Source organism: Entelurus aequoreus, linkage group LG13 (genome assembly GCF_033978785.1).
Source record: "Entelurus aequoreus isolate RoL-2023_Sb linkage group LG13, RoL_Eaeq_v1.1, whole genome shotgun sequence".
Lineage (NCBI taxonomy): Eukaryota > Metazoa > Chordata > Actinopteri > Syngnathiformes > Syngnathidae > Entelurus > Entelurus aequoreus.
The window spans coordinates 31,785-59,253 of record NC_084743.1 but is presented as its reverse complement, the minus strand read 5'-3'; the positions used below and the strand labels follow the sequence as shown (position 1 = coordinate 59,253).

The 27,469-nt window shown below is 43.5% G+C and overlaps 1 protein-coding gene across 1 annotated transcript; it reads right to left on the bottom strand.

Moving 5' to 3' along the window:
• Window positions 1–6,858: 6,858 nt before the first annotated feature.
• LOC133663679 (uncharacterized) lies at window positions 6,859–26,970 on the bottom strand. Its single transcript, XM_062068363.1, has 4 exons — window positions 26,890–26,970; window positions 19,251–19,349; window positions 18,114–18,315; window positions 6,859–11,361 (listed from the first exon to the last, which is right to left on the bottom strand). The coding sequence occupies exons 1-4, from the start codon at window positions 26,968–26,970 to the stop codon at window positions 10,832–10,834; spliced, it is 912 nt and encodes a 303-aa protein (XP_061924347.1). The 3' UTR covers window positions 6,859–10,831.
• Between the last annotated feature and the right edge of the window lie 499 nt (window positions 26,971–27,469).

Below are 27,469 nucleotides of genomic sequence, written 5' to 3'. Positions count from 1 at the left end.
ATGCAAACAATAAAATGTAACTTCCAGGGCTTGAGATTAACGTAGTCCCGTCGTCCCGGGGACGGTAAAAAAAATGCACGGGACAAAATTAAATGCTCCCTGGGACGATGGCTTTTAACCATTTTTTTTTCTTTTTCTTTTTATGTATTTATTCATTTTACATTTTATATTAAATGTCTTGGTTTTTCCACCCTCTGAAAATCCTATGAAATGTTTAACAAGCCATCCTATAATAATACAACAGCTATTAATGTAACAATACAATAAAACAAATATATTTAATGATGTTGTTTTCATTATTTCAACAATAGGCTAATGTATATTACTTTATATAGATTCTACAAGAAACACAAAACTTAAAAACTAAATTATTTACAATTGCGGACACAAGGTTCTTGTTCTGCAGTGATGTGTGCTAATGTGCTTCGTACACCTGCAGGACCGCAAGCAAGGTCGCAGAGAAAATGCGGACTGGATTTTGAGTGATGTGGGAATGTTCTATATGAACAAGTCCAAGGACCGCAAGCAAGGTCGCAGAGAAAATGCAGACTGGATTTTGAGTGATGTGGGAATTTTCTATATAAACAAGTCCAAGGACCGCAAGCAAGGTCGCAGAGAAAATGCAGACTGGATTTTGAGTGATGTGGGCATTTTCTATATGAACAAGTGGAATGGATTGGATAGCGATGCACTAAAGGGGCTCTCTACCTTACGCTATGAAGTGAGGGGAAACTGAGTGAATAATGACAGGTTATATGATTATTTATTTAAACTCATATTTGGGCCACTTTATAATGAATATGTCGGCAAGTATTTGTAAAAAAAAAAAAAAATATATATATATATATATATATATATATATATATATATATATATATATATATAATTTTTTAAATTTTTTTTTAACACTAAATTATTTAGGGGGGCTTAAGAACATTTTAGGGGGGCTTAAGCCCCCCTAAAATAGGCCTAACAACGCCAATGTTTACGTGTATCATATCATGAACACAAAGAAGTCACATTTGAGGAACACATTTCTATAACTGTACACACAACTATGAATATACACTTTTGCATCATTCCAGCGTTCCTTGTCTTGTCTGTAAAATACTTTTCATATACTGTATATAGTTCAAATAATTCCAGGGTTATGTGGCAATTACTATTTTTTAAAATACAGTGCATCTGGGAAGTATTCACAACACTTATTTATTTATCTTTTTCATATTTTGTTACATTAAAGCCTTATTCCAAAATGAAATAAATCAATTTTTGACCTTATCATTCTACGCACAACACCCTGTAATGACAATGTGAACCTTTTTTTTTTTTAAATTTGTGCAAATGTATTAAATTTAAAAAAAAAAAAATGACATGTACATAAATATTTATAGCCTTCACTCAATACTTTGTTGACGCACCTTTGGCAGCAATTAATGCCTCAATTATTTTTGAATACCATACCACAACCTTGGCACACCTATCTTTGGGCACTTTCAACCATTCCTCTTTGCAGCACCTCTCAAGCTCCATCAGGTGTTGTTTTTCATCCAGGATGTCTCTGTACATTGCTGCATTCATCTTCCCCTCTGTCCTGACAAGTCTCCCAGTTCCTGTTGCTAAAAGCATCCCCACAGCATGATACTCCCACCACCATGTTCAAGTGGGATGTAGGGATGGTATTGACCTGCTGATGAGTGCTGCCTGCTTCCTCCAAATATGCTGCCTGGCATTTGTGCTAAAGACTTCCATCTGTGATTTATCAGACCAGAGAAGTTAGCTGCTCATGGTCTGAGAGTCTTTCAGGTGCATTTTGGCAAACTTTTTACTCAGCATTGGCTTCCAAGTGGCCACTCTAAAGGAACGTTCAAGTTAAAGTAGCAATGATTGTCACACACACACACACACTAGATGTGGTGAAGTTTTCCTCTGCATTTGACCCATCCCATTGTTCACCACCTGGGAGGTGAGGGGAGCAGTGGGCGGCACCCTTGGTGATTTAACTCCCAGTTCCAAGCCTTGATGCTGAGTGCCAAGCAGGGAGGTAATGGCTCCCATTTTTATAGTCTTTGGTATGACTCGGCCGGGACTTTCAACTCACAACCTACCCATCTCAGGGCGGACACTCTAACCACTAGGCCACTGAGTACCATACAGGCCTGGTTCTGGAAGGTTCTCACAGAGTGACCATGGTCTTGGTCACCTCCCTGACGAGACTAAAATGAATGCAGCAATGTACAGAGACATCCTGGATGAAAACCTTCCCATCCAACCTGATGGACCTTGAGAGGTGCTGCAAAGAGGAAAGCGCCCAAAGTTACTGTAGGTGTCAAACCTGTGGCTGGTGTTCAAAAAGACTTGAGGTGTAATTGCTGACAAAAGTGCAATCTGTCATGTCTTTGTGATCATGTTTTGTTTAGTTGTGTTATATTACTTCAAGGCTCCACTGGTTCCTGTTTTTTCACTCTATTGTTTTGTTTCCATGCCAACCCATTAGTTTTCACCTGTCCCCATGTCACGCACCTAATTCACTTGGACTCACGCACCTGTTGCCAATCACCACGTCACTTTTTAAACCTGTAGTTGCCAAGCAGTCAGCCTGGCGACATCACCTTCTACTCACCCTCGATACACCCTTGTAATCCATGCCGATGATCCATGTCCCGTTCTCCTTCCGTTCCAAGTACGTTTTTTTGTTATTCATGCCATAGTGCAAGTTTGTGTTTTATGTCCATAGTTTTGCCTTAGTTCTAGTTTTCTTATCATAGCCAAGTTTTGAACCTCCACTGAGAGCGCCTTTTGTTTATACCCTTTGTTTTTGTAATACCTTTTGAGTGTTAAGATTAAAAGATGCCCTTACCTTCACGCCATGTCCGCTCCAATCGCTTTGCACCACGGGAAAACAATCCACACCACAGTCCACGTCATGACACAAGTATTGCGCAAAGGCTGTGAATACTTCCGTACATGCGATTGTTTAGTTGTGATAAGTTTTCAAATATGGGTGTACGAGCAGCAGACCTTCCAGTCACAGAGGTTATATACAGTAAGTGCATGACACACACTCATCAAACATGCAAAGTTGTGTTCAAATATCATGTCCTATACGTAGAAGATACAATAGTGCACTCCCTTTGCCCCTCCCCGTAACCCTAACCCTAACCTAACCGGCCAGTGCCTCCAATCCGTCACTTGGTGGCGCCCTGCCGTTCGTGGGTCCCCCGCGGCCCTGTTTTCGAAATGTGGTGAGGGGCTCAGACACCTCAATCAATAAACACAGGAGACAGGTAGATCAAAGCAAACATTTTAATACATCCACCAAACAACATCATACTTACCTGGGTGTTTGTCCACTGTGTGATGCACATCATATGTTGGGGGGACACATCACACATGTAGGAAAACCTTTGATCTTTAGGTTTGAGTAGTCGCTGGCGACACTGCTTAAGCCCCGCCCCCCTGCAGCTCACCTATATATCCTCCTCCTGCCAGCAGGCTCATTCCCTCTCCGGCCGTGATGAGGGGACATCCGGCCGTGAAGACAAATAGGGAAGCCTCAGGAGATTAGAAGTGCTCCACCTACTAGGGAATTAGTAGCGTCCCAGTAGGCATGAGGTCAAAAGCCAACCTGACGAGGCCTAGGGGGCCGAAACGCGTCGTTGGACAGCCGCAAATGTTTTTGGAGTGTGTCTGCCACCACATTGAGCGCCCGCAATGGGAGTTATGTCGGATGGGGTCCCGGGGGTCCTGCGTTTGGCGTGGGCGTCGCCTTGACGGGTTGTAGACGGACAGTGCACTCCCTTTTCCCCTCCCCCTAACCCTAACCCAAACCTAACCCTAACCCTAACCCTTACAACTGGAGGTCCTCCTTTTTTATTGCGTCTAACTGGGCCAGAAAAAAGTTTGGCACAAAGATAACCTTTGACACCCTACAACTGGCGGAGAGCCAAATAGCCTCGTTGGTGGTGACACCCAAAGGCCACAACGCACGAGCTGTTCCACCAGGACGGAGCGATGGCGCCTGTCTCTGCATCCCAGATTCCTCAGGCCATGGTGGAGATTGGCGGCGAGTTCCCTCCTCCTTCCTGCTTGGCGCCGGCTGTCCTGATGTCTCCGCAGTCTGACACACACGCAGAAGCTTCCTGCTCCGCAGGACGCAAGACGGCAGACGAAGGCGAGAATGCAGACGGCCCGTGAGTGACCCGAGACCCAGGAACATCGGACCCCGCGCGCCCCAGGTACAGAGTGCGACTTGTGGTGGACCCCCTCCCACCTGCAGGCGACCTGAGACGGAGAGGACGAGACGACTGAGCGCTGAACGCATCGTGCCTCCTGACCACAGCTTGCGCACACCCGTCGGTGTCCAGCCAGCCACAGAGGTCGGTGCGGTAACTTGGAGGTTCCCCACTGACGGGCTGACACGCTGGTTCCAAAGATGGACGGGCCTATCACACAATCCCCATATTTCGGGGGGGTGTCTAAATGGGGAGCAAATGGTCTAATTTTGTGGGTGTTGTCTGGTTTGCCTCCTTCAGGGACTTCCGGGGGGTTCTGCGTCTGGCGGGGCCCAATTTGGCGGAGGGTCGATTGGACTGCGCACATTCCCTTCCCCCCCCCCCCTCCTCTCTCTCTATCTCTCTCTCACCCTCAAAACCTAACCCTAACCCTAACCCTAACCCAAGACTACCATTTCGGCCCTAAAATAAGAGGTATGCAAAACATTATCACAATGTTGCATCATATTAAAAATGTTAACCAACATGAGCAACCACAAACTATTTCCAAAATGGCAAATACATTGGCCAACAGAATAAGGCCTGCATTAAACAATGCGGACACGCAGGCCTTAATTGTAATTAACGCCAGAAATTGGGCCGGCGCAACTATGGACATTTTGAAGAGGCATTATTTAAACGCATTAAAAATTGTGAAGGACAAGCTGACTCCTATAATTGGATACAATTGGAGGTCTTCCTTTTTTATTGCCTCCAACTGGGCCAAAAAGAAGTTTGGCACAAAGATGACTTTTGACACCCTACAACTGGCAGAGAGCCAAATAGCCTCGCTGATGATGACACCCAAAGGCCACAACGAGCGAGCGGTTCCACCAGGACCGAGCGATGACGCCGGGACGACGAAGCCTGTCTCTGCATCCCAGAAACCTCAGGCCATGGTGGAGATTGGCGGCGAGTTCCCTCCTCCTGCCTGCTTGGCGCCGGCTGTTCTGATGACTCCACAAGATTCCAGCACACACGCAGAAGCTTCCTGCGACGCTCCTGTGACGCAAGACGGCTGACGAAGGCGAGAACGCAGACGGCCCGTGAGTGACCTGAGACCCTGGAACATCGGACCCCGCGCGCCCCAGGTATAGAGTGCGACTTGTGGTTCACCCCCTCCCACCTGCAGGCGACCTGAGACGGAGAGGATGAGACGACCGAGTCCTGAACGCATCGTTCCTCCTGACTACAGCTCGCTCACGCCCATCCTTGTCCAGCCAGCCACACATGTCGGTGCGGTGACTTGGAAGTCCCCCACTGACGGGCTGACACGCTGGTTCCGTAAATGGGCGGGCCCACCACATAATCCCCATATATCGGGGGGATGTTTAAATGGGGTGCAAAATGTCTGACTTTGTGGGTGTTATCTGGTTGGCCTCCTTTGGGGACTTCCGGGGGGTATTGCGTCTGGCGGGGCGTTGCCTTGGCGGGGAGTAGATGGACCGCGCACAACCCCCCCCCCCCCCCCCCTCTCTCTCTCTCTCTCTCTTTCTCTCTTGCTCTTTCTTTCTTAATCCCACAAAACCTAACCCTAACCCAAATATTGACATGGATGAGGGTATTCAGGCTGTCAAAAATGTCTTTTACAGGTACCGGGACGTCAGCAGGCCCGAAAGGGAGCTCTAGCAGTTCCTCCAAATTAATTTGAGGAGAAATGACCTTGAATGTGATGGTCATTTCTACCTCCAGATGAAGGGCACTGCTATGGGCAAGAAATTTGCACCGGCCTATGCCAACATTTTCATGGCAGAGTGGGAGACCTCTGCCTCGGCCACTTGTCCAAAACGTCCTCTCCGCTATTTTCGGTACCCGGATGACATCTGGGGCGTCTGGACTCTTTCTAGTGAGGAGTTCAGCGTGTTCTTGAACGTGCTGAACTCCCACAACAAAAACATCACCATTAAGTCGACCACTAGCATCACATCGGTCGACTTTTTGGACACCGCTACATTTAAGGGTCTAGACTTTGCCAGCATGCATCATTTGGACATTAGGGTGTTATTTAAGGAGACCGACACCCATGCGCTCCTTTACAAAAGCAGCTTCGACCCCCAGCACACTTTTGCGGGGTTGGTGAAATCCCAACTTTTAAGGTTTCATAGGATTTGCACCAGGCGGGAGGACTTCTTGGTGGCCTTGAGGGCCCTCTTTTAGAGGAGAATACGCTGACCTTCTGACCACTTCGTTGACATCCAACGCTGACGAGCCCTCTAGAAAGGCCATCTAGGGAGATCAGCACAACTCGTCATTCCACGACAGCCGTGTTCAAGGTCCATCCGACTTGACACAGCCATGCTGATCAATGCTCCTGTCATTGTGCACCTGTTGTTTCTGATCCAGGTCCCCCGGGGGCCTTGCGTGCGGCTTGGGCGCCATCCTGGCTTATCATAGACGGACAGTGCATTTAACCCTAACCCGAAATCTGAACAGTTATATTATTTCTGACAGTAACAAATAACTAAGGAATGTCTATGGGGTTTTGTACATTTTTGTGAAACTGTGATTATTACTTATACCATAATCGTACAGCTATAATCGTGACAAGAGTCATGACAAATCAAACGTGGAAGTATTTGACGTTTTTAATGTCAAATTGAAACTTTTACAGGATTCTTCTTCATAACCAAACCATGTGCTGACAGGTCTCTTCTTTCTTGTCATAGCAAATGCAATTAGTTCATTAAGTCGTTAAGAGGAGGGAAGGGGAGAGCGAAAAACAGAGTAAATCTCCAAAGAAAAGTAAACAACTAAGGAAGAAAACAAAATCTCCCATTTTTTTTTTCTTTCATGAGAAGTGCAGATTTGAAGAGCTTCAGCATGCCGTTGTCCTTTACGGTATCCAGTCAAGTGTTGTCTGTACATGGCTATCTACAGAGAGGGGAGGACAGTCCAATGTCCACTGTCCTGTCTGCTAAAATGTCCTCTTTAGGACTGCCACCCCTCTTGTTTTTGCAGTAGTGAAACATGTTTAAACGTGCAGTATATTCTATCAAAGGTTACTGATTCATTTACAGCGAGTTCCCTTGAAAGGTGCAATCATGAAACTGCCTTAAAACAGCAGAGATAAAGGGTCTCTTGGCAAAACGTTCCTTTTTGGAGCATCCATTCCAGCAGTGGATAAAGTCTGTCAGGGAATGAAGACAGCTCTAGGGAGACACACGCTTGTAGAAGGTACATACACTATATATACATGGATAGGCATCAAATGCTTGCTGTCCCACTCATACTCATACATAAGAATCTTAAACCTAGTCCCTCCCCTCATTATCTGCTCGGAAAGCACCAGAACAATGAGGAGACACACTTCCTGACAAATTGCGGTTACATTCACATATTGAGACGTTGATAATAAGATTGTGTAAGATGAAGGGAGGAGAGGAGCCATAAAAGGGACTCATTAAGACCAGAGGGACGTGCTAACCCGATTATCTCATGATGGGAATTAAGATGTGCAGTCTGCAGCCGCCGCTCTTCAAAAGTGGGAAAGGGCGAAAGAGTTCATGCACAGAAACACGGGGTTGCGCTTTGTGCAATCTGAATTTAAAAGTGTTTCCCCTCTTCCTGCCATCTTCATCTCTATTTGCCTTTAAGCACACCATTAGTTACAGTACAGATGGAAGCAAATATCCCCAAAAAGCCTTTTTATTCCCAGAAAAGGGTTAGCATTATTACCCCAGACTATGAGTCCTACTTACATTACGCTGACTATGTTTTATCTGGGCAGCACGGTAGGATTGTGGTGTGTGCGTGTGCCTCACAATAGGAAGGTCCTGGGTTCGATCCCTGGGCTCTGTGGAGTTTGCATGTTCTCCCCGTGACCGCGTGGGACGAAGCCGGAATACCCGGAGGGGTATTCCGGCTTCGTCCCACCTCCAAAGACATGCACCTGGGGATAGGCCCCTCCCACCCCCAAATACATACACCTGATAGATTGATTGGCAACACTAAATGGTCCCTAGTGTGTGAATGTTGTCTATCTGTGTTGGCCCCTTCCATGAGGCGGACACTTGTCCAGGGTGTACCCCTCCTTCCACTCAAGTGCAGCTGGGATAGAGGGACAAGTGGTAGAAAATGGATGGATGGATGTTTTATCTGCACACTGTTGAATCTTACACGTTGTGATGGAAGTTCTTTTAATGGAGCTGCATGTTATTCAATGTTCTAAATAGCCGTTTGTATGCATAAGTGTACTGCAGGAAAGCCAATGCCCATTGTCTTTGTGGTAAAGTCAATGTGAGGATTCATGCCTCCACGCCAGTTTGTGTGTAGGTGCGTGTGCCCGTTGGCGTGTTCATGCACACGCAGGGTCACGGTCTTGTAGGTGAGTGGACAACGCTGCTTTGTTTTCCAATGTAGGCATACTTAATATCCAGGACATACAGGCTGTGTGTGAAGGCATGAGGTCAAACCCACCGTGATGCGCTTGTGTTCTGAGTGGTTACATGAGATTATTATCAAAAATTCACATAGTTGCAGTCTAGAAAAAAAGAGTACCTGCTTTAGGGATCATTAAGATGATCTATAATAATTGCCTTGTACTGTACACTTGTTCATTAGTACTATACTGTAAGTAAAAGTACAGTTGGTGTTCCTCAAGAAACAATTGACACTAATGTAAGCCGCATATAACTAACAGACTACTTGTTCTTTTACTCAACCTTGTCTTATCTAACTAGTTTACATTGTACGAAGAAGTATTAGGGCCACACTAAATGGGAAATATAATATGGCGCTATAAGAAGAAAGTCATCATTTGATAATAAAGTTGTAATAATACAGGGAAAATGTTTTAACTTAAGAAAAGAAATAAATTATATTACCAGTAAGAAAAATTGCAAGAATATAGTTCGATGTTTATTTTTAGGAAAAAGTTGTAAAAGACACTAATGTCCTATGAGAACAGTTTTAAAAGGTATTGTTGTGGTTTGTCCCACCAGGTTAGAGTCTGTGTATTATTCTCCTTAGTTTAGTGGCCTGTTATGTTTTTCGATGCTCCTTTGCTTCCTTGGTTACATTTTGCTGTTGCTAGGTGACTGATTAGCTGCACCTGCTTTCTCTAATTGATTAGCGTCCTCACTTGGTTCTTCCCCAATCACTCCCTTTTATATTCTGGTGTTTTCCTGTCTTGGTTTCTGCTCCAGTGTTCACTACAGACGACTATTTGTTTGTTGTTTGTTTCACGCTACGCACGTTTTTCACTCAGCTATCTTAATGCCACACTAAGCTAGCACCCAGTTTGGTATGTTGCCTTGTGTATTGAAGTAAAGACTCATCTAACCTGCACCCTGCCTGAGGTCCTCCACATCTTTGGAATCACAAACGCTTCACAACTAGCCGGCTTACGATGTTTTCCAGAACAAAATCCGAGTATCTCTTGCAATTTTATTTGAATAAAATCATAGTGTTACGAGATTTTGTTTTACTTGCATAAAGTTGTAATATTTTGATAAAAATGTCTAAACCAAAAATAAAGGTGTAACAAAATAATTTCAAAAACTTGTCGTTTTACATGAAAAAGATGGGGGAGTTTAAAGTTGTTATGTTACCATAATTTGTATTTATTTATTTACAAAAATATAACGTAAACCAAATAACTACATAAAATCAGCATAAAATAAAGATGTTGTAAAAGCGAAAAGTTGCAACTTCAGGAAATCAAATCAACATAAAAAAGTCTGAATATGACAAATGCAGCCTTTGCTCGGGTTGCTGATCTTACAACTTAAATGTCATTCCTATTCTTGGAATACAGAATGGATTCTGGATTCAAACTGATTCTCAGATGATATTATTTGGTCTAATATTTATATTGGAATTGTAATAATGATGCAAGTTATAACAAAACCTTTTCAAAAAAGGGTTACAAAAGGTTGACGTATACACGTAGCAAGTAAAATAAACAAAATCCTCAGTTTAAAAATTGATTCTTAAAAATAACAAACCAATTTAGATTCGTAATTCACAATTTGGATGTGAATTGATTTTTGTCAGCATGCGCTTAAAAATGAAAATAGGCGAGATTCAGTCTGTTGCTTGCAAATGTCAGGTTTGAATTCTGTGTTGTTGCCACGTTATTTTTGTAAATTGGCGTGTTTATTATTAAAAATGTATATTATTTTTTGTTGGTATAGTGTGACGCTAATTCTGCTTCAATAAATTCAAACCGGAGAGCTAAGTTGTATTTTTTTCTGCTTATCGCTAAACGTTGAACGTTTGCCGCTTGACTCTTGAAAGTTTGCGTTGTGATGAAGATTTCAAGTCTTTCTCTCAGAGGCAGAAGGTCTGGCATGCATCAGATTCAGGTAGAAAAACAATGAAGGAGAGATGCTGTCGTCCTCCTCCACATTATAGAATCAGCGTTCACTTCTTTTTCTTCTTGTTTTGTAGTCTTTTTAAAGGAAAGTACTCCTGGCAGGAGCTCTCAAAGGAGTTGATGCATCACTGGCTGAAGTATAAATATTACAATCCACAAGTTCTCAATGCATATACAACTTCTAGTCAAGCATCATGTTGACAAGTCCGACTAAAGGCCGATTGCTGCGTGCCGGAGGAGGTCACAGGTAGACTTCACGGCGTGACAATGTGAGGCAGGACGTGGTCTTGAAGTCCCCTCCAGTTCGGGTGAGAGGTATGACCTCCGCTGGGTTTTGGCCTTCTTCTCCTCCTCCCTCCTCCTGTTGGCGCCTCCCAAAGCCTGCGCTGCTGAAGGTGTCGTACGACGCCGAGGTCATCTTCCGGTTGAGAAGGTTCCGATTGTGGTCGCCCATGTTCTTGTTGGCTCTTCCTAAGGTGCCCAGAGGGTCACCGTTGACTAGGGGTAACCTCTGACCTTCTCCGGGGACGACAATCCCTGGTTCCGAGCTCCCGGCGCTCCCCGCGCTCTCGCTGTCGCTCTCGTGGTCGTTCCTTCGCAGATTGTTGTTGTCGTCACCGGGGGAAAAGGTGGAGAGTCGCGGGGGGTCGCTGCCGTGGCGTTGCCGTGGCGACGAGCGCATGGGCATCCAACATGTGTCCGAGTGGCCGAACTCATCACACTCCCGCGTACACTTTCCGGTCAAAGCCACATCTGGCAGCTGCCTGGCATCTGAAAACAACATTTGAGGTGTTTACATTTCAGAGGTTTCAACTCAGGACACCACTGAACAATCAGTGAAGAAAGACAGGAGGAAGGGCAGATCCAGCAGAAGATCTGCTGATCCAGAGCCAGCAGAAGATCTGCTGATCCAGATCCAGCAGAAGATCTGCTGATCCAGATCCAGCAGAAGATCTGCTGATCCAGATCCAGCAGAAGATCTGCTGATCCAGATCCAGCAGAGGATCTGCTGATCCAGATCCAGCAGAAGATCTGCTGATCCAGATCCAGCTGTGCTCGGCTGTCCCTGAGACTCCTCAGAAAACACTTAGTTAAGATGACGTACACGGACTAGAGGACTAGACTATGTATCGGATTCTTTTACAATCCCAAGAATGCTGTTTCAAGAGGTCAGTGAAGCCTCCTCACACCCAAAGACCAACGTCAGCGTTATTGTCCATGTAAAGCCGTGCAAGGCTATAGTGGCCTTCATGCAAGGTTATAGTGGCCTTCATGCAAGGCTATAGTGGCCTTCATGCAAGGTTATTGTGGCCTTCATGCAAGGTTATAGTGGCCTTCATGCAAGGCTATAGTGGCCTTCATGCAAGGCTATAGTGGCCTTCCTGCAAGGTTATAGTGACCTTCATGCAAGGTCATAGTGGCCTTCATGCAAGGTTATAGTGACCTTCATGCAAGGTTATAGTGGCCTTCATGCAAGGTTATAGTGACCTTCATGCAAGGCTATAGTGGCCTTCATGCAAGGTTATAGTGACCTTCATGCAAGGCTATAGTGGCCTTCATGCAAGGTTATAGTGGCCTTCATGCAAGGTTATAGTGACCTTCATGCAAGGCTATAGTGGCCTTCATGCAAGGTTATAGTGGCCTTCATGCAAGGTTATAGTGGCCTTCATGCAAGGCTATAGTGGCCTTCATGCAAGGTTATAGTGGCCTTCATGCAAGGTTATAGTGGCCTTCATGCAAGGCTATAGTGGCCTTCATGCAAGGTTATAGTGGCCTTCATGCAAGGTTATAGTGGCCTTCATGCAAGGCTATAGTGGCCTTCATGCAAGGTTATAGTGGCCTTCATGCAATGTTATAGTGGCCTTCATGCAAGGCTATAGTGGCCTTCGTGCAAGGTTATAGTGGCCTTCATGCAAGGTTATAGTGGCCTTCATGCAATGTTATAGTGGCCTTCATGCAAGGCTATAGTGGCCTTCGTGCAAGGTTATAGTGGCCTTCATGCAATGTTATAGTGGCCTTCATGCAAGGCTATAGTGGCCTTCGTGCAAGGTTATAGTGGCCTTCATGCAAGGCTATAGTGGCCTTCATGCAAGGTTATAGTGGCCTTCATGCAAGGTTATAGTGGCCTTCATGCAATGTTATAGTGGCCTTCATGCAAGGCTATAGTGGCCTTCGTGCAAGGTTATAGTGGCCTTCATGCAATGTTATAGTGGCCTTAATGCAAGGCTATAGTGGCCTTCGTGCAAGGTTATAGTGGCCTTCATGCAAGGCTATAGTGGCCTTCATGCAAGGTTATAGTGGCCTTCATGCAAGGTTATAGTGGCCTTCATGCAATGTTATAGTGGCCTTCATGCAAGGCTATAGTGGCCTTCGTGCAAGGTTATAGTGGCCTTCATGCAAGGTTATAGTGGCCTTCATGCAATGTTATAGTGGCCTTCATGCAAGGCTATAGTGGCCTTCGTGCAAGGTTATAGTGGCCTTCATGCAAGGTTATAGTGGCCTTCATGCAAGGCTATAGTGGCCTTCATGCAAGGTTATAGTGGCCTTCATGCAAGGTTATAGTGGCCTTCATGCAAGGCTATAGTGGCCTTCATGCAAGGTTATAGTGGCCTTCATGCAAGGTTATAGTGGCCTTCATGCAAGGCTATAGTGGCCTTCATGCAAGGTTATAGTGGCCTTCATGCAATGTTATAGTGGCCTTCATGCAAGGCTATAGTGGCCTTCATGCAAGGCTATAGTGGCCTTCATGCAAGGTTATAGTGGCCTTCCTGCAATGTTATAGTGGCCTTCATGCAAGGCTATAGTGGCCTTCGTGCAAGGTTATAGTGGCCTTCATGCAATGTTATAGTGGCCTTCATGCAAGGCTATAGTGGCCTTCGTGCAAGGTTATAGTGGCCTTCATGCAAGGCTATAGTGGCCTTCATGCAAGGTTATTGTGGCCTTCATGCAAGGTTATAGTGGCCTTCATGCAATGTTATAGTGGCCTTCATGCAAGGCTATAGTGGCCTTCGTGCAAGGTTATAGTGGCCTTCATGCAATGTTATAGTGGCCTTCATGCAAGGTTATAGTGGCCTTCATGCAAGGCTATAGTGGCCTTCGTGCAAGGTTATAGTGGCCTTCATGCAATGTTATAGTGGCCTTCATGCAAGGCTATAGTGGCCTTCGTGCAAGGTTATAGTGGCCTTCATGCAAGGCTATAGTGGCCTTCATGCAAGGTTATAGTGGCCTTCATGCAAGGTTATAGTGGCCTTCATGCAATGTTATAGTGGCCTTCATGCAAGGCTATAGTGGCCTTCGTGCAAGGTTATAGTGGCCTTCATGCAAGGTTATAGTGGCCTTCATGCAATGTTATAGTGGCCTTCATGCAAGGCTATAGTGGCCTTCGTGCAAGGTTATAGTGGCCTTCATGCATTACCACAGTTCTTTGAGCTGCTGTGCAAGAGATACACAGAGAATAGCTTTTTTTAAATAGCTGAAGTTTGATTTCAAGGGAAACCAATTTGGTTGTCAAAAGCAAAAAAGAATGTCAAATAAAAAAATGCTGTATGTGTATAGCTTTAAGCAGCAGAGAACCACAAAAGACTGAGTTCTGGTTGAAAAGAAATGCAGGCGTACAGGACAGTTCTTGGACAGGACTAGGTTCTTTGCGGTCCAGGTTCTCAGTAGAGAGTTCAGGAACACCACATAGAAATTGATGTTTGCAATGCAAAATGAAAAATTCAACAGGACTTCCATCCATCCATCCACCCATCCATCTTCTTCCGCTTATCCGAGGTCAGGTCGCGGGGGCAGCAGCCTAAGCAGGGAAGCCCAGACTTCCCTCTCCCCAGCCACTTGGTCCAGCTCCTCCCGGGGGATCCCGAGGCGTTCCCAGGCCAGCCGGGAGACATAGTCTTCCCAACGTGTCCTGGGTCTTCCCCGTGGCCTCCTACCGGCTGGACGTGCCCTAAACACCTCCCTAGGGAGGCGTTCGGGTGGCATCCTGACCAGATGCCCGAACCACCTCATCTGGCTCCTCTCCATGTGGAGGAGCAGCAGCTTTACTTTGAGCTCCTCCCAGATGACAGATCTTCTCACCCTATCTCTAAGGGAGAGACCCGCCACCCGGCGGAGGAAACTCATTTGGGCCGCTTGTACCCGTGATCTTGTCCTTTCGGTCATAACCCAAAGCTCATGACCATAGGTGAGGATGGGAACGTAGATCGAGCGGTAAATTGAGAGCTTTGCCTTCCGGCTCAGCTCCTTCTTCACCACAACGGATCGATACAGCGTCCGCATTACTGAAGACGCCGCACCGATCCGCCTGTCGATCTCACCATCCACTCTTCCCTCACTCGTGAACAAGACTCCCAGGTACTTGAACTCCTCCACTTGGGGCAAGATCTCCTCCCCAACCCGGAGATGGCACTCCACCCTTTTCCGGGCGAGAACCATGGACTCGGACTTGGAGGTGCTGATTCTCATCCCAGTCGCTTCACACTCGGCTGCGAAGCGATCCAGTGAGAGCTGAAGATCCTGGCCAGATGAAGCCATCAGGACCACATCATCTGCAAACAGCAGAGACCTAATCCTGCAGCCACCAAACCAGATCCCCTCAACGCCTCGACTGCGCCTAGAAGTTCTGTCAACAGGACTTAGAATGGACAAATCTTTCCCTAAACTTTGGAAGTCCTTTCTAAAAAACTCAGAACTGACATTTTAACTGGGTAAAGGCAACTGTGTTTGTGTCCTTTTGTCCTTCATCCTTTTCACCTTTGGAATGCGCTGCATGAATAAAATGCACGACTGTCGCATGTGCTGGAATTCTATCATTTCATTGACCTAAACCACAAAGGGGGCGCTGGAGGCACTCATTGCCAACATTTTAAAACTTTTGTAATGATTGGGGATGCATGAGAAAATGGAACGGGCCTCTCGACCTTGACAATTATATACACAACCAATGTTGTAATGATGAAGTGCCAACTACTCAGTCAGCAGCTAACGGGCCTCTCGACCTTGACAATTATATACACAACCAATGTTGTGCCAACTACTCAGTCAGCAGCTAACGGGCCTCTCGACCTTGACAATTATATACACAACCAATGTTGTAATGATGAAGTGCCAACTACTCAGTCAGCAGCTAACGGGCCTCTCGACCTTGACAATTATATACACAACCAATGTTGTAATGATGAAGTGCCAACTACTCAGTCAGCAGCTAACGGGCCTCTCGACCTTGACAATTATATACACAACCAATGTTGTGCCAACTACTCAGTCAGCAGCTAACGGGCCTCTCGACCTTGACAATTATATACACAACCAATGTTGTGCCAACTACTCAGTCAGCAGCTAACGGGCCTCTCGACCTTGACAATTATATACACAACCAATGTTGTGCCAACTACTCAGTCAGCAGCTAACGGGCCTCTCGACCTTGACAATTATATACACAACCAATGTTGTAATGATGAAGTGCCAACTACTCAGTCAGCAGCTAACGGGCCTCTCGACCTTGACAATTATATACACAACCAATGTTGTGCCAACTACTCAGTCAGCAGCTAACGGGCCTCTCGACCTTGACAATTATATACACAACCAATGTTGTGCCAACTACTCAGTCAGCAGCTAACGGGCCTCTCGACCTTGACAATTATATACACAACCAATGTTGTGCCAACTACTCAGTCAGCAGCTAACGGGCCTCTCGACCTTGACAATTATATACACAACCAATGTTGTAATGATGAAGTGCCAACTACTCAGTCAGCAGCTAACGGGCCTCTCGACCTTGACAATTATATACACAACCAATGTTGTGCCAACTACTCAGTCAGCAGCTAACGGGCCTCTCGACCTTGACAATTATATACACAACCAATGTTGTGCCAACTACTCAGTCAGCAGCTAACGGGCCTCTCGACCTTGACAATTATATACACAACCAATGTTGTAATGATGAAGTGCCAACTACTCAGTCAGCAGCTAACGGGCCTCTCGACCTTGACAATTATATACACAACCAATGTTGTGCCAACTACTCAGTCAGCAGCTAACCTATCTCTTTCAAAATCATTTTTGTCGAAATACAAATAAATACTTGAATATCTGCTCCACTGATGATTTAAAAGCATCAAGTATTATGTAATACAAATAAAAATATGAAGCGATAAAACATTAATATTTATGTATACTTATTTACAAATACTTGGTGTTAGAAGCGGCCCCCTGAGGGCAGATATAACTGCAATGTGGCCCTCAATGAAAATGAGTTTGATGTATGGTGTAGTTATTATAATAACTAATGTTTACTGTATGGTGTAGTTATTATAATAACTATGCTATTTACATTATGGTGTAATTATCATAATAACCATGTTGTGTACTGTATGGTGTAGTTATTATAACATCTATGTTGTGTACTGTATGGTGTAGTTATTATAATATCTATGTTGTGTACTGTATGGTGTAGTTATTCTAATATCTATGTTGTGTACTGTATGGTGCAGTTATTATAATATCTATGTTGTGTACTGTATGGTGTAGTTATTATAACAACTATGCTGTATATTGTGTGATGTAGTTATTATAATAACTGTTTTGTATTGTGTGATGTAGTTATTATAATAACTATGTTGTGTATTGTATAGTGTAGTTATTATAATATCTTTGTTGTGTACTGTATGGTGTAGTTATTATAATAACTATGTTGTGTACTGTTTGGTGTAGTTATTATAATAACTATGTTGTGTACTGTATAGTGTAGTTATTATAATAACTATGTTGTGTACTGTCTGGTGTAGTTATTATAATAACTATGTTGTGTATTGTATAGTGTAGTTATTATAATATCTTTGTTGTGTACTGTATGGTGTAGTTATTATAATAACTATGTTGTGTACTGTCTAGTGTAGTTATTATAATAACTATGTTGTGTACTGTCTGGTGTAGTTATTATAATATCTTTGTTGTGTACTGTATGGTGTAGTTATTATAATAACTATGTTGTGTACTGTCTAGTGTAGTTATTATAATAACTATGTTGTGTACTGTCTAGTGTAGTTATTATAATAACTATGTTGTGTACTGTCTGGTGTAGTTATTATAATAACTATGTTGTGTACTGTCTGGTGTAGTTATTATAATAACTATGTTGTGTACTGTCTAGTGTAGTTATTATAATAACTGTTGTGTACAGTAAGCGACACAACTCTCTGCATTCTTTTTTTATCGTAGACATTTTGGTTCGTTGACAACAAACATGCTAGCATGTTAGACTGTGAGTGTGTGTGTGTGTGTGTGTGTGTGTGTGTGTGTGTGTGTGTGTGTGTGTGTGTGTGTGTGTGTGTGTGTGTGCGTGTGTGTGTGTGTGTGTGTGTGTGTGCGTGTGTGTGTGTTTGCATGCGTGTGCGCGGGTGCGCGTTTGTGTGTGCGTGTAAGTGTGCGTGTGTGTGTGCGTGCGTGCGCAAGCGCATGTGTGTGTGTGCACGTGTGTGTGTGTGTGTGTGTGTGTGTGTGTGTTTGTGTCTACTGACCGTTCTCCACATGCTCCTCCTCCCCCACACTGCCCTCGGGTGTGGTGCGCTCGTAACCTTCCTCCGGCAGTGGCAGAGCTCCCATGCGTGGCCCCGATGAACTCTTGCTGCTGGGGGTCTCCGAGTCCTCCATGCCGCTGTCGTAGCAGCCGGGATCCTGAGCCTGGCTGACCACGGAGAAGGTCACCCGGCGAAGAGTTCCCTGCAGGGCAAAGAATATGGGATGAAGCATCAAGTACTTCAAGTAGCAATGATGGTCACACACACACTCGGTGTGGCCAAATGATTCTCTGCATTTGACCCATCAACCTTCATCACCCCCTGGGAAGTGAGGGGAGCAGTGAGCAGCGGTGGTAGCCGCGCCCGGGAATACTTTTTGGTGATTAGTGAAGACATATTGGGATTAGGTGATTGTGTTTCCGTGCAAGCGTGATGCGAGGCAGGATCAGTTCTCAAACAATCATGGTTGCCTTGCAAACTCGCATACTTAGTCAACAGCCATACAGGTCACACTGAGGGTGACCGTGTAAACAACTTTAACACTGTTACAAATATGCGCCACACTGTGAACCCACACCCAACAAGAATGACAACAGAACAAATACCCAGAAGCCATTGCAGCACTAACTCTTCTGGGACGCTACAATATACCCCCACCGCTACCACTCCCCCCCACATCAACCCCGCCCCCCCTCCCCCCAACTCAACCTCCTCATGCTCTCTCAGGGAGAGCATGTCCCAAATTCCAAGCTGCTGTTTTGAGGCATGTTCAAAAGAAGAATGCACTTTGTGACTTGAATAATAAATATGGCAGTGCCATGTTGCCACTTTTTTACATAACTTGAGTTGATTTATTTTGTAAAACCTTGTTACATTGTTGAATGCATCCAGCGGGGCATCACAACAAAATGAGGCATAATAATGTGTTCATTCCACCACTGTGTATATCGGTATCGCTTGATATCGGAATCGGTAATTAAGAGTTGGACAATATCGGCAACAAATCCATTATCGGACAGCTCTAGTAAAAATGGCGCCTCTGAAGTGGCAGCTGCTTGCATCAGCTCTGTGCTCTTTTATTGTACAAACGTATTTGATGTGCTTTGGGTTCTTTAACCTTTCCCTCTTGTTTCATACCAAGATGGCCACCACGGTACAGCGCTCTCTGGTGGAGGGCAGCAGAAAAGGATTGCTGCAGCCAAGTGGAGAGTGTGGACTGAAAAGTGGTGGAATGTGCTTGACAGCGACAAGGAATAGTCAAGTGACATGGCAGGTGACTTTGACATCATTGTTGGGCCAGCAGTGGTAAGTCCACATCAGAGCCAGCATCACACCTGCTGTGATCTCCAACACATAAATCACCAGCGTGTAGCGAGCGCCGCCAAGCAAGCGTACATCAGAGAGACTTAAATGACTCCGTGTGGCCTCCAGGGATTACTTTCCTTAACACGCAGCTCCTAGCTCTTCTCACAGCCTTTTACCTGCGCTCAACATTACCAGCCTTTCTATTACACCGCCTTGGGAACGTGTGGTGTGCGCGGGAGGAAGAAAAGGGATCAGAGAGACAAAAAAAATACAGATTAGGGTGGGAAGAAGTCAAATAATGCAATGTGGCCTTGGGATAATCTAGAGCAGGGGTCACCAACACGGTGCCCGCGGGCACCAGGTAGCCCGTAAGGACCAGATGAGTAGCCCGCTGGCCTGTTCTAAAAATAGCTCAAATAGCAGCACTTACAATTTTATTTATTTACTAGCAAGCTGGTCTCGCTTTGCCTGACATTTTTAATTCTAAGAGAGACAAAACTCAAGTAGAATTTAAAAAATCCAAGAAAATATTTTAAAGACTTGGTCTTCACTTGTTTAAATAAATTCATTAATTATTTTACTTTGCTTCTTATAACTTTCAGAAAGACAATTTTAGAGAAAAAATACAAGCTTAAAAATGATTTTAGGATTTTTAAACACATATACCTTTTTACCTTTTAAATTCCTTCCTCTTCTTTCTTGACAATTTAAATCAATGTTCAAGTACATTTATTTTTTTTATTGTAAAGAATAATAAATACATTTTAATTTAATTCTTCATTTTAGCTTCTGTTTTTTCGACGAAGAATATTTGTGAAATATTTCTTCAAACTTATTATGATTAAAATTCAAAAAAATTATTCTGGCTAATCTAGAAAATCTGTAAAATCAAATTTAAATCTTATTTCAAAGTCTTTTGAATTTCTTTTAAAATTTTTGTTCTGAAAAATCTAGAAGAAATAATGATTTGTCTTTGTTGGAAATATAGCTTGGTCCATCCATCCATCCATCCATTTTCTACCGCTTATTCCCTTTGGGGTCGCTGGAGCCTATCTCAGCTACTATTGGGCGGAAGGCGGGGTACACCCTGGACAAGTCGCCACCTCATCGCTTGGTCCAATTTGTTATATATTCTAACAAAGTGTAGATTGGATTTTAACCTATTTAAAACATGTCATCAAAATTCTAAAATTAATGTTAATCAGGAAAAATTACTAATGATGTTCCATAAATAGTTTTTTTTATTTTTTCAAAAAGATTCGAATTAGCTAGTTTTTCTCTTCTTTTTTTCGGTTGAATTTTGAATTTTAAAGAGTCGATATTGAAGATAAACTATGTTTCAAAATTTAATTGTCATTTTTTTTCGTGTTTTCTCCTCTTTTAAACCGTTCAATTAAGTGTAAATATCATTAATTATTAATAATAACATAGAATTGAGCAAATTGGCTATTTCTGGCAATTTATTGAAGTGTGTATCGAACTGGTAGCCCTTGGCATTAATCACTACCCAAGAAGTAGCTCTTGCTTTCAAAAAGGTTGCTGACCCCTGGACTAGAGGGAATAGTGATGGACGGCTTGGATGAGAAGCCTCTTTGTTTCCTTACAGACACAGAAGGAAAGGAGAAGTTCACCTAATGAACATGAAAGACTGCAAAATGAAGGTTGCTTGTCATCTTGGTCTGACATGAAAGAAGGAAAAGTATGGCTTGATCAATCATTTACATCTCAGCTTCTCCTCTTTTTTCACAAATGTCTTGAATGCAAGTGCGAGTAAGCATCGTCTTTGTTGCATACATCTCTGATCAGGTCCATCAAACTATAACTGAGAAATGAAGAAAACACAAGACAGAAGTCAACTTTGCTAAGAAGAAACCATCCCAGTTTGGACTGGAACATGTGTAACTATGGCAACTGAGCACAGGTTCATTTCCGGATCAAATGACCTTCTTCCTCCTGGCTTTAAGCAAATAGATTAGAAAACAAAGGTAAGCAGTAATGTCTTGATCTTTTCGGGGGTGGGGGAATATAAACATGAAGTTTTGAGAATATTAGAAAACATGAGGGACAGTTAGGACCAATTATACGTCACAGATGATTTGTTAAAGGCTTAAAGAATTCTATATTTAAAGACAAATATTACTTTTTTGGAGTAACATTTAATAATGCTTTTTTCAATTGTTTTGTTGTTTACAAAAGGCCGCACTTTGGACAACGCTGACGTACATACACTATATTGACAACAATATTTGGCCACTCATCCAAATGATGAGAACCAGGTGTCCTAATCACTAATCACAGGTGTATCAAATCAAGCACTTAGGCATGGAGACTGTTTCTACAAACATTTGTGAAAGAATGGGCCGCTTTCAGTAATTTCCAGCGTGGAACTGTCATAGGATGCCACCTGTGCAACAAATCCAGTCTTGAAATTTCCTCGCTTCTAAATATTCCAAAGTCAGCTTTATTATAAGACAAGTGAAGAGTTAGGGTTAGAGTTTGATGAATGGGCATATGTTACCCTAACCCTAACCCTAACCCTTGAGTTTGATGAATGGGCATATGTTACCCTAACCCTAACCCTTGAGTTTGATGAATGGGCATATGTTACCCTAACCCTAACCCTAACCCTTGAGTTTGATGAATGGGCATATGTTACCCTAACCCTAACCCTTGAGTTTGATGAATGGGCATATGTTACCCTAACCCTAACCTTAACCCTTGAGTTTGATGAATGGGCATATGTTACCCTAACCCTAACCCTAACCCTTGAGTTTGATGAATGGGCATATGTTACCCTAACCCTAGAGTTTGATGAATGGGCATATGTTACCCTAACCCTAACCCTAACCCTTGAGTTTGATGAATGGGCATATGTTACCCTAACCCTAACCCTTGAGTTTGATGAATGGGCATATGTTACCCTAACCCTAACCTTAACCCTTGAGTTTGATGAATGGGCATATGTTACCCTAACCCTAACCCTTGAGTTTGATGAATGGGCATATGTTACCCTAACCCTAACCCTTGAGTTTGATGAATGGGCATATGTTACCCTAACCCTAACCCTTGAGTTTGATGAATGGGCATATGTTACCCTAACCCTAACCCTAACCCTTGAGTTTGATGAATGGGCATATGTTACCCTAACCCTAACCCTAACCCTTGAGTTTGATGAATGGGCATATGTTACCCTAACCCTAACCCTTGAGTTTGATGAATGGGCATATGTTACCCTAACCCTAACCCTAACCCTTGAGTTTGATGAATGGGCATATGTTACCCTAACCCTAACCCTAACCCTTGAGTTTGATGAATGGGCATATGTTACCCTAACCCTTGAGTTTGATGAATGGGCATATGTTACCCTAACCCTAACCCTTGAGTTTGATGAATGGGCATATGTTACCCTTACCCTAACCCTTGAGTTTGATGAATGGGCATATGTTACCCTAACCCTAACCCTTGAGTTTGATGAATGGGCATATGTTACCCTAACCCTAACCCTTGAGTTTGATGAATGGGCATATGTTACCCTAACCCTAACCCTAACCCTTGAGTTTGATGAATGGGCATATGTTACCCTAACCCTAACCCTAACCCTTGAGTTTGATGAATGGGCATATGTTACCCTAACCCTAACCCTTGAGTTTGATGAATGGGCATATGTTACCCTAACCCTAACCCTAACCCTTGAGTTTGATGAATGGGCATATGTTACCCTAACCCTAACCCTAACCCTTGAGTTTGATGAATGGGCATATGTTACCCTAACCCTTGAGTTTGATGAATGGGCATATGTTACCCTAACCCTAACCCTTGAGTTTGATGAATGGGCATATGTTACCCTTACCCTAACCCTTGAGTTTGATGAATGGGCATATGTTACCCTAACCCTTGAGTTTGATGAATGGGCATATGTTACCCTAACCCTAACCCTTGAGTTTGATGAATGGGCATATGTTACCCTAACCCTAACCCTAACCCTTGAGTTTGATGAATGGGCATATGTTACCCTAACCCTAACCCTTGAGTTTGATGAATGGGCATATGTTACCCTAACCCTAACCCTTGAGTTTGATGAATGGGCATATGTTACCCTAACCCTAACCCTTCAGTTTGATGAATGGGCATATGTTACCCTTACCCTAACCCTAACCCTTGAGTTTGATGAATGGGCATATGTTACCCTAACCCTAACCCTTGAGTTTGATGAATGGGCATATGTTACCCTAACCCTAACCCTTGAGTTTGATGAATGGGCATATGTTACCCTAACCCTAACCCTTGAGTTTGATGAATGGGCATATGTTACCCTAACCCTAACCCTAACCCTTGAGTTTGATGAATGGGCATATGTTACCCTAACCCTAACCCTAACCCTTGAGTTTGATGAATGGGCATATGTTACCCTAACCCTAACCCTAACCCTTGAGTTTGATGAATGGGCATATGTTACCCTTACCCTAACCCTAACCCTTGAGTTTGATGAATGGGCATATGTTACCCTAACCCTAACCCTTGCGTTTGATGAATGGGCATATGTTACCCTTACCCTAACCCTTGAGTTTGATGAATGGGCATATGTTACCCTAACCCTTTGCCTGCGTGCACTGTGCACGTGTGTGTGCGCATGTGTGTGTGCATGTGTTTGTGTAAGCTTGTGTGTGTGTATAAGTGTGCGTGTGAAAGTGTGTGTGTAAGTGTGCATGTGTGTTTAAGTGTAGTTGTGAGTGTGTGTGTGTGTGTGTGTGTATGCATGTGTGTGTATGCACGTGCGTGTGTAGATGTGTGTGCGTGTAATTGTATGTGTGTGTGTGTGTGTGTGTGTGTGTGTGTGTATGCATGTGTGTGTATGCGCGTGCGTGTGTAGATGTGTGTGCGTGTAATTGTATGTGTGTGTGTGTGTGTGTATGCATGTGTGTGTATGCGCGTGCGTGTGTAGATGTGTGTGCGTGTAATTGTATGTGTGTGTGTGTGTGTGTATGTGCGTGTGTGTGTGTGTGTATGCATGTGTGTGTATGCGCGTGCGTGTGTAGACGTGTGTGCGTGTAATTGTATGTGTGTGTGTATGCATGTGTGTGTATGCGCGTGCGTGTGTAGATGTGTGTGTGTGTGTGTGTGTGTGTGTGTGTGTGTGTGTGTGTGTGTGTGTGTGTGTGTGTGTGTGTGTGTGTGTGTGTGTGTGTGTGTGTGTGTGTGTGTATTGCACTCCACAATTCATCTGCTCAGCCATAATTGCGTGTAATTGTGCGTCCTTTGCTGGTCTGACTTTCATTCTTTCACTTGACTAATTGCATTTGTGCTTCCCTCCATCCTGGCGCCGTATGAAGCTCCTCCCACCAACATCCCCCCAATTGCAGTCAACTCTGTTACTCACAACAGTAACTACAGTAGCAGAAAAAGTAACAGTACGAGGAACAGTAACAATAACAGTAACAGTTACTGGAACTGTAACAGTACCAGTACCAGTAACAGCTACAGTTACAGTACCAATAACAGTAATGGTAACAGTTAGAGTAACTGTAGCAGTAACAGTAACAGTAGAAGTTATTGTAACAGTGACAGTAACAATAGCAGTAACAGTTACAGTAGCAATAATAGTTGCTGTGACCATAACAGCTAAATAACAGTATCAGTTATTGTAACAGTGACAGTAACAATAACAGTATCAGTTACAGTAACAGAAGCAATAACAGTTATCATTACAGTAACCATAACAGTTATATAACAGTAGCAGTTATTGTAACAGTGACAGTAACAATAACAGTTACAGTAACAATAATTGTTATAGTTACAGTAACCATAACGGTTACATAGCAGTAGCAGTTATTGTAACAGTGACAGTAACAATAACAGTAATAGTGACAGTAACAGTAACAATAATGTTTATAGTTACAGTAATCATAACAGTTACATAAGAGTAGCAGTTATTGTAACAGTGACAGTAACAATAACAGTAATAGTTACAGTAACCATAACAGTTACGTAACAGCCCTTTGAGACACTTGTGATTTAGGGCTATATAAATAAACATTGATTGATTGATTGATTGAACAGTAGCAGTTATTGTAACAGTGACAGTAACAATAACAGTAATAGTGACAGTAACAATAATGTTTATAGTTACAGTAACCATAACAGTTACGTAACAGTAGCAGTTATTGTAACAGTCACAGTAACAAAAACAGTGACAATAACAATAACAGTAACAGTTACAGTAATAGTTACAGTAACAGTTACAGGAACAGGATCAGGCCTAAGTCTCCCTTGCTTTACTACGCAGCTTTATGAGGTCATACAAGTTATAGTCACAGTAACCATAACAGTTACAATAACAGTAATAGTTACAGTAACAGTATCAGTAACAGTTACAGGAACAGGATTGGGCCTAAGTCTCCCTTGCTTTACTACGCAGCTGTATGAGGTAATAATAGTTATAGTTACAGTAACCATAACAGTTACAATGACAGTAATAGTTACAGTAACAGTTACAGGAACAGGATTGGGCCTAAGTCTCCCTTGCTTTACTACGCAGCTTTATGAGTTAATAATAGTTATAGTTACAGTAACCATAACAGTTACAATGACAGTAATAGTTACAGTAACAGTTACAGGAACAGGATTGGGCCTAAGTCTCCCTTGCTTTACTACGCAGCTGTATGAGGTAATAATAGTTATAGTTACAGTAACCATAACAATCAATCAATCAATCAATCAATATTTATTTATATAGCCCTAAATCACAAGTGTCTCAAAGGGCTGCACAAGCCACAATGACATCCGCGGTACAGAGCCCACATAAGGGCAAGGAAAAACTCACAACCCCAATGGGACCCACATCTGCGGTCCTCTCCAAGGTTTATCTATCATTATTATCCCACTGGGTTGAGTTTTTCCTTGCCCTGATGTGGGATCTGAACCGAGGGTGTCGTTGTTGCTTGTGCAGCCCTTTGAGACAATTGTGATTTAGGGCTATATAAATAAATATTGATTGATTGATTGATTGAGTTGAGTTTGATGCAATGTCACATAAGTCATTATTATCTAATGAGTCACCATGCATCAATCAACAGTTCATCAAAGGTGTTTATCTTCTCATTTCTAAAGGTGAATTATTTGGATAATTATCCATGAGTCTGAATGTTGATGACAATATTTAGGTCCTTATTTATACAATATGACAATATTTAGGTCCTTATTTATACAATATGACAATATTTAGGCAAGTCCTTGCAGGCTCAGAGAAGTTTGCTATCAGCAATCCAAACTAGGATTGTTTGTCTTCTTGCTCAGTCAGTCATTTATTGATCTTGGCCACGACCCACCTGGTCTCCTGACCACCCGTCTGCTTGACCTCATGCTTGCGTTGCGTAAACACGAGGACTCTTCTCTGCAGCCGAGCACATTTGCTGCCATTGTGTGTATTTAAATAAGCCCTGCAAATATATCATCTTCAAATGAGTTAACACACCTGTGACTTCCTGACAACCTTCCTGGCAGCATAGTCCACCGTCTCATTGCCTTCATGCACAGCTGCAATCAGGCAAAACATCCACTAGACAGTGTGTGTGTGTGTGTGTGTGTGTGTGTGTGTGTGTGTGTGTGTGTGTGTGTGTGTGTGTGTGTGTGTGTGTGTGTGTGTGTGTGTGTGTGTGTGTGTGTGTGTGTGTGTGTGTGTGTGTGTGTGTGTGTGTGTGTGTGTGCGTGCGTGCGTGTGTGTGTGTTTCTTCAACAAAGCTGGGACTCAGTGGACAACAATGTAGCGCACCTGAGAGTGCTCTCCATGGCTCAGATGTTAGATGGCTTTATTCTGCTGCCCTTTTGGCGCAGCGATAAAAGGGAAAGTGGAGCGGCGATAACAAAGCAGAGTGTTGAGAAAGACGGGCGATAACAAAGCAGAGTGTTGAGAAAGACGGACTAGTTTCAAACAAAACATCCCAGATACGCATCTTCATATCTCACCAGCTAATTTCACACTTAAGGCGCAAGTGAGCGGGAAAAAAATCCCCTTAAAAGATCAAATAATATGGGGTGGAGCTCATGAAATATTC

Bases quoted from the DNA above. Each gene is read 5' to 3' on its own strand.
- LOC133663679 (XM_062068363.1), bottom strand. From the start codon at position 26,970: ATGTTTTGCCTGATTGCAGCTGTGCATGAAGGCAATGAGACGGTGGAC. The intron at 19,350-26,889 runs GTGTGTTAACTC...GTCGCTGTCAAG, and splicing joins AGGTTGTCAGGAAGTCACAG to CACATTCCACCACTTTTCAG. The intron at 18,316-19,250 runs GTATGAAACAAG...TTTGCCCTGCAG, and splicing joins GTACCGTGGTGGCCATCTTG to GGAACTCTTCGCCGGGTGAC.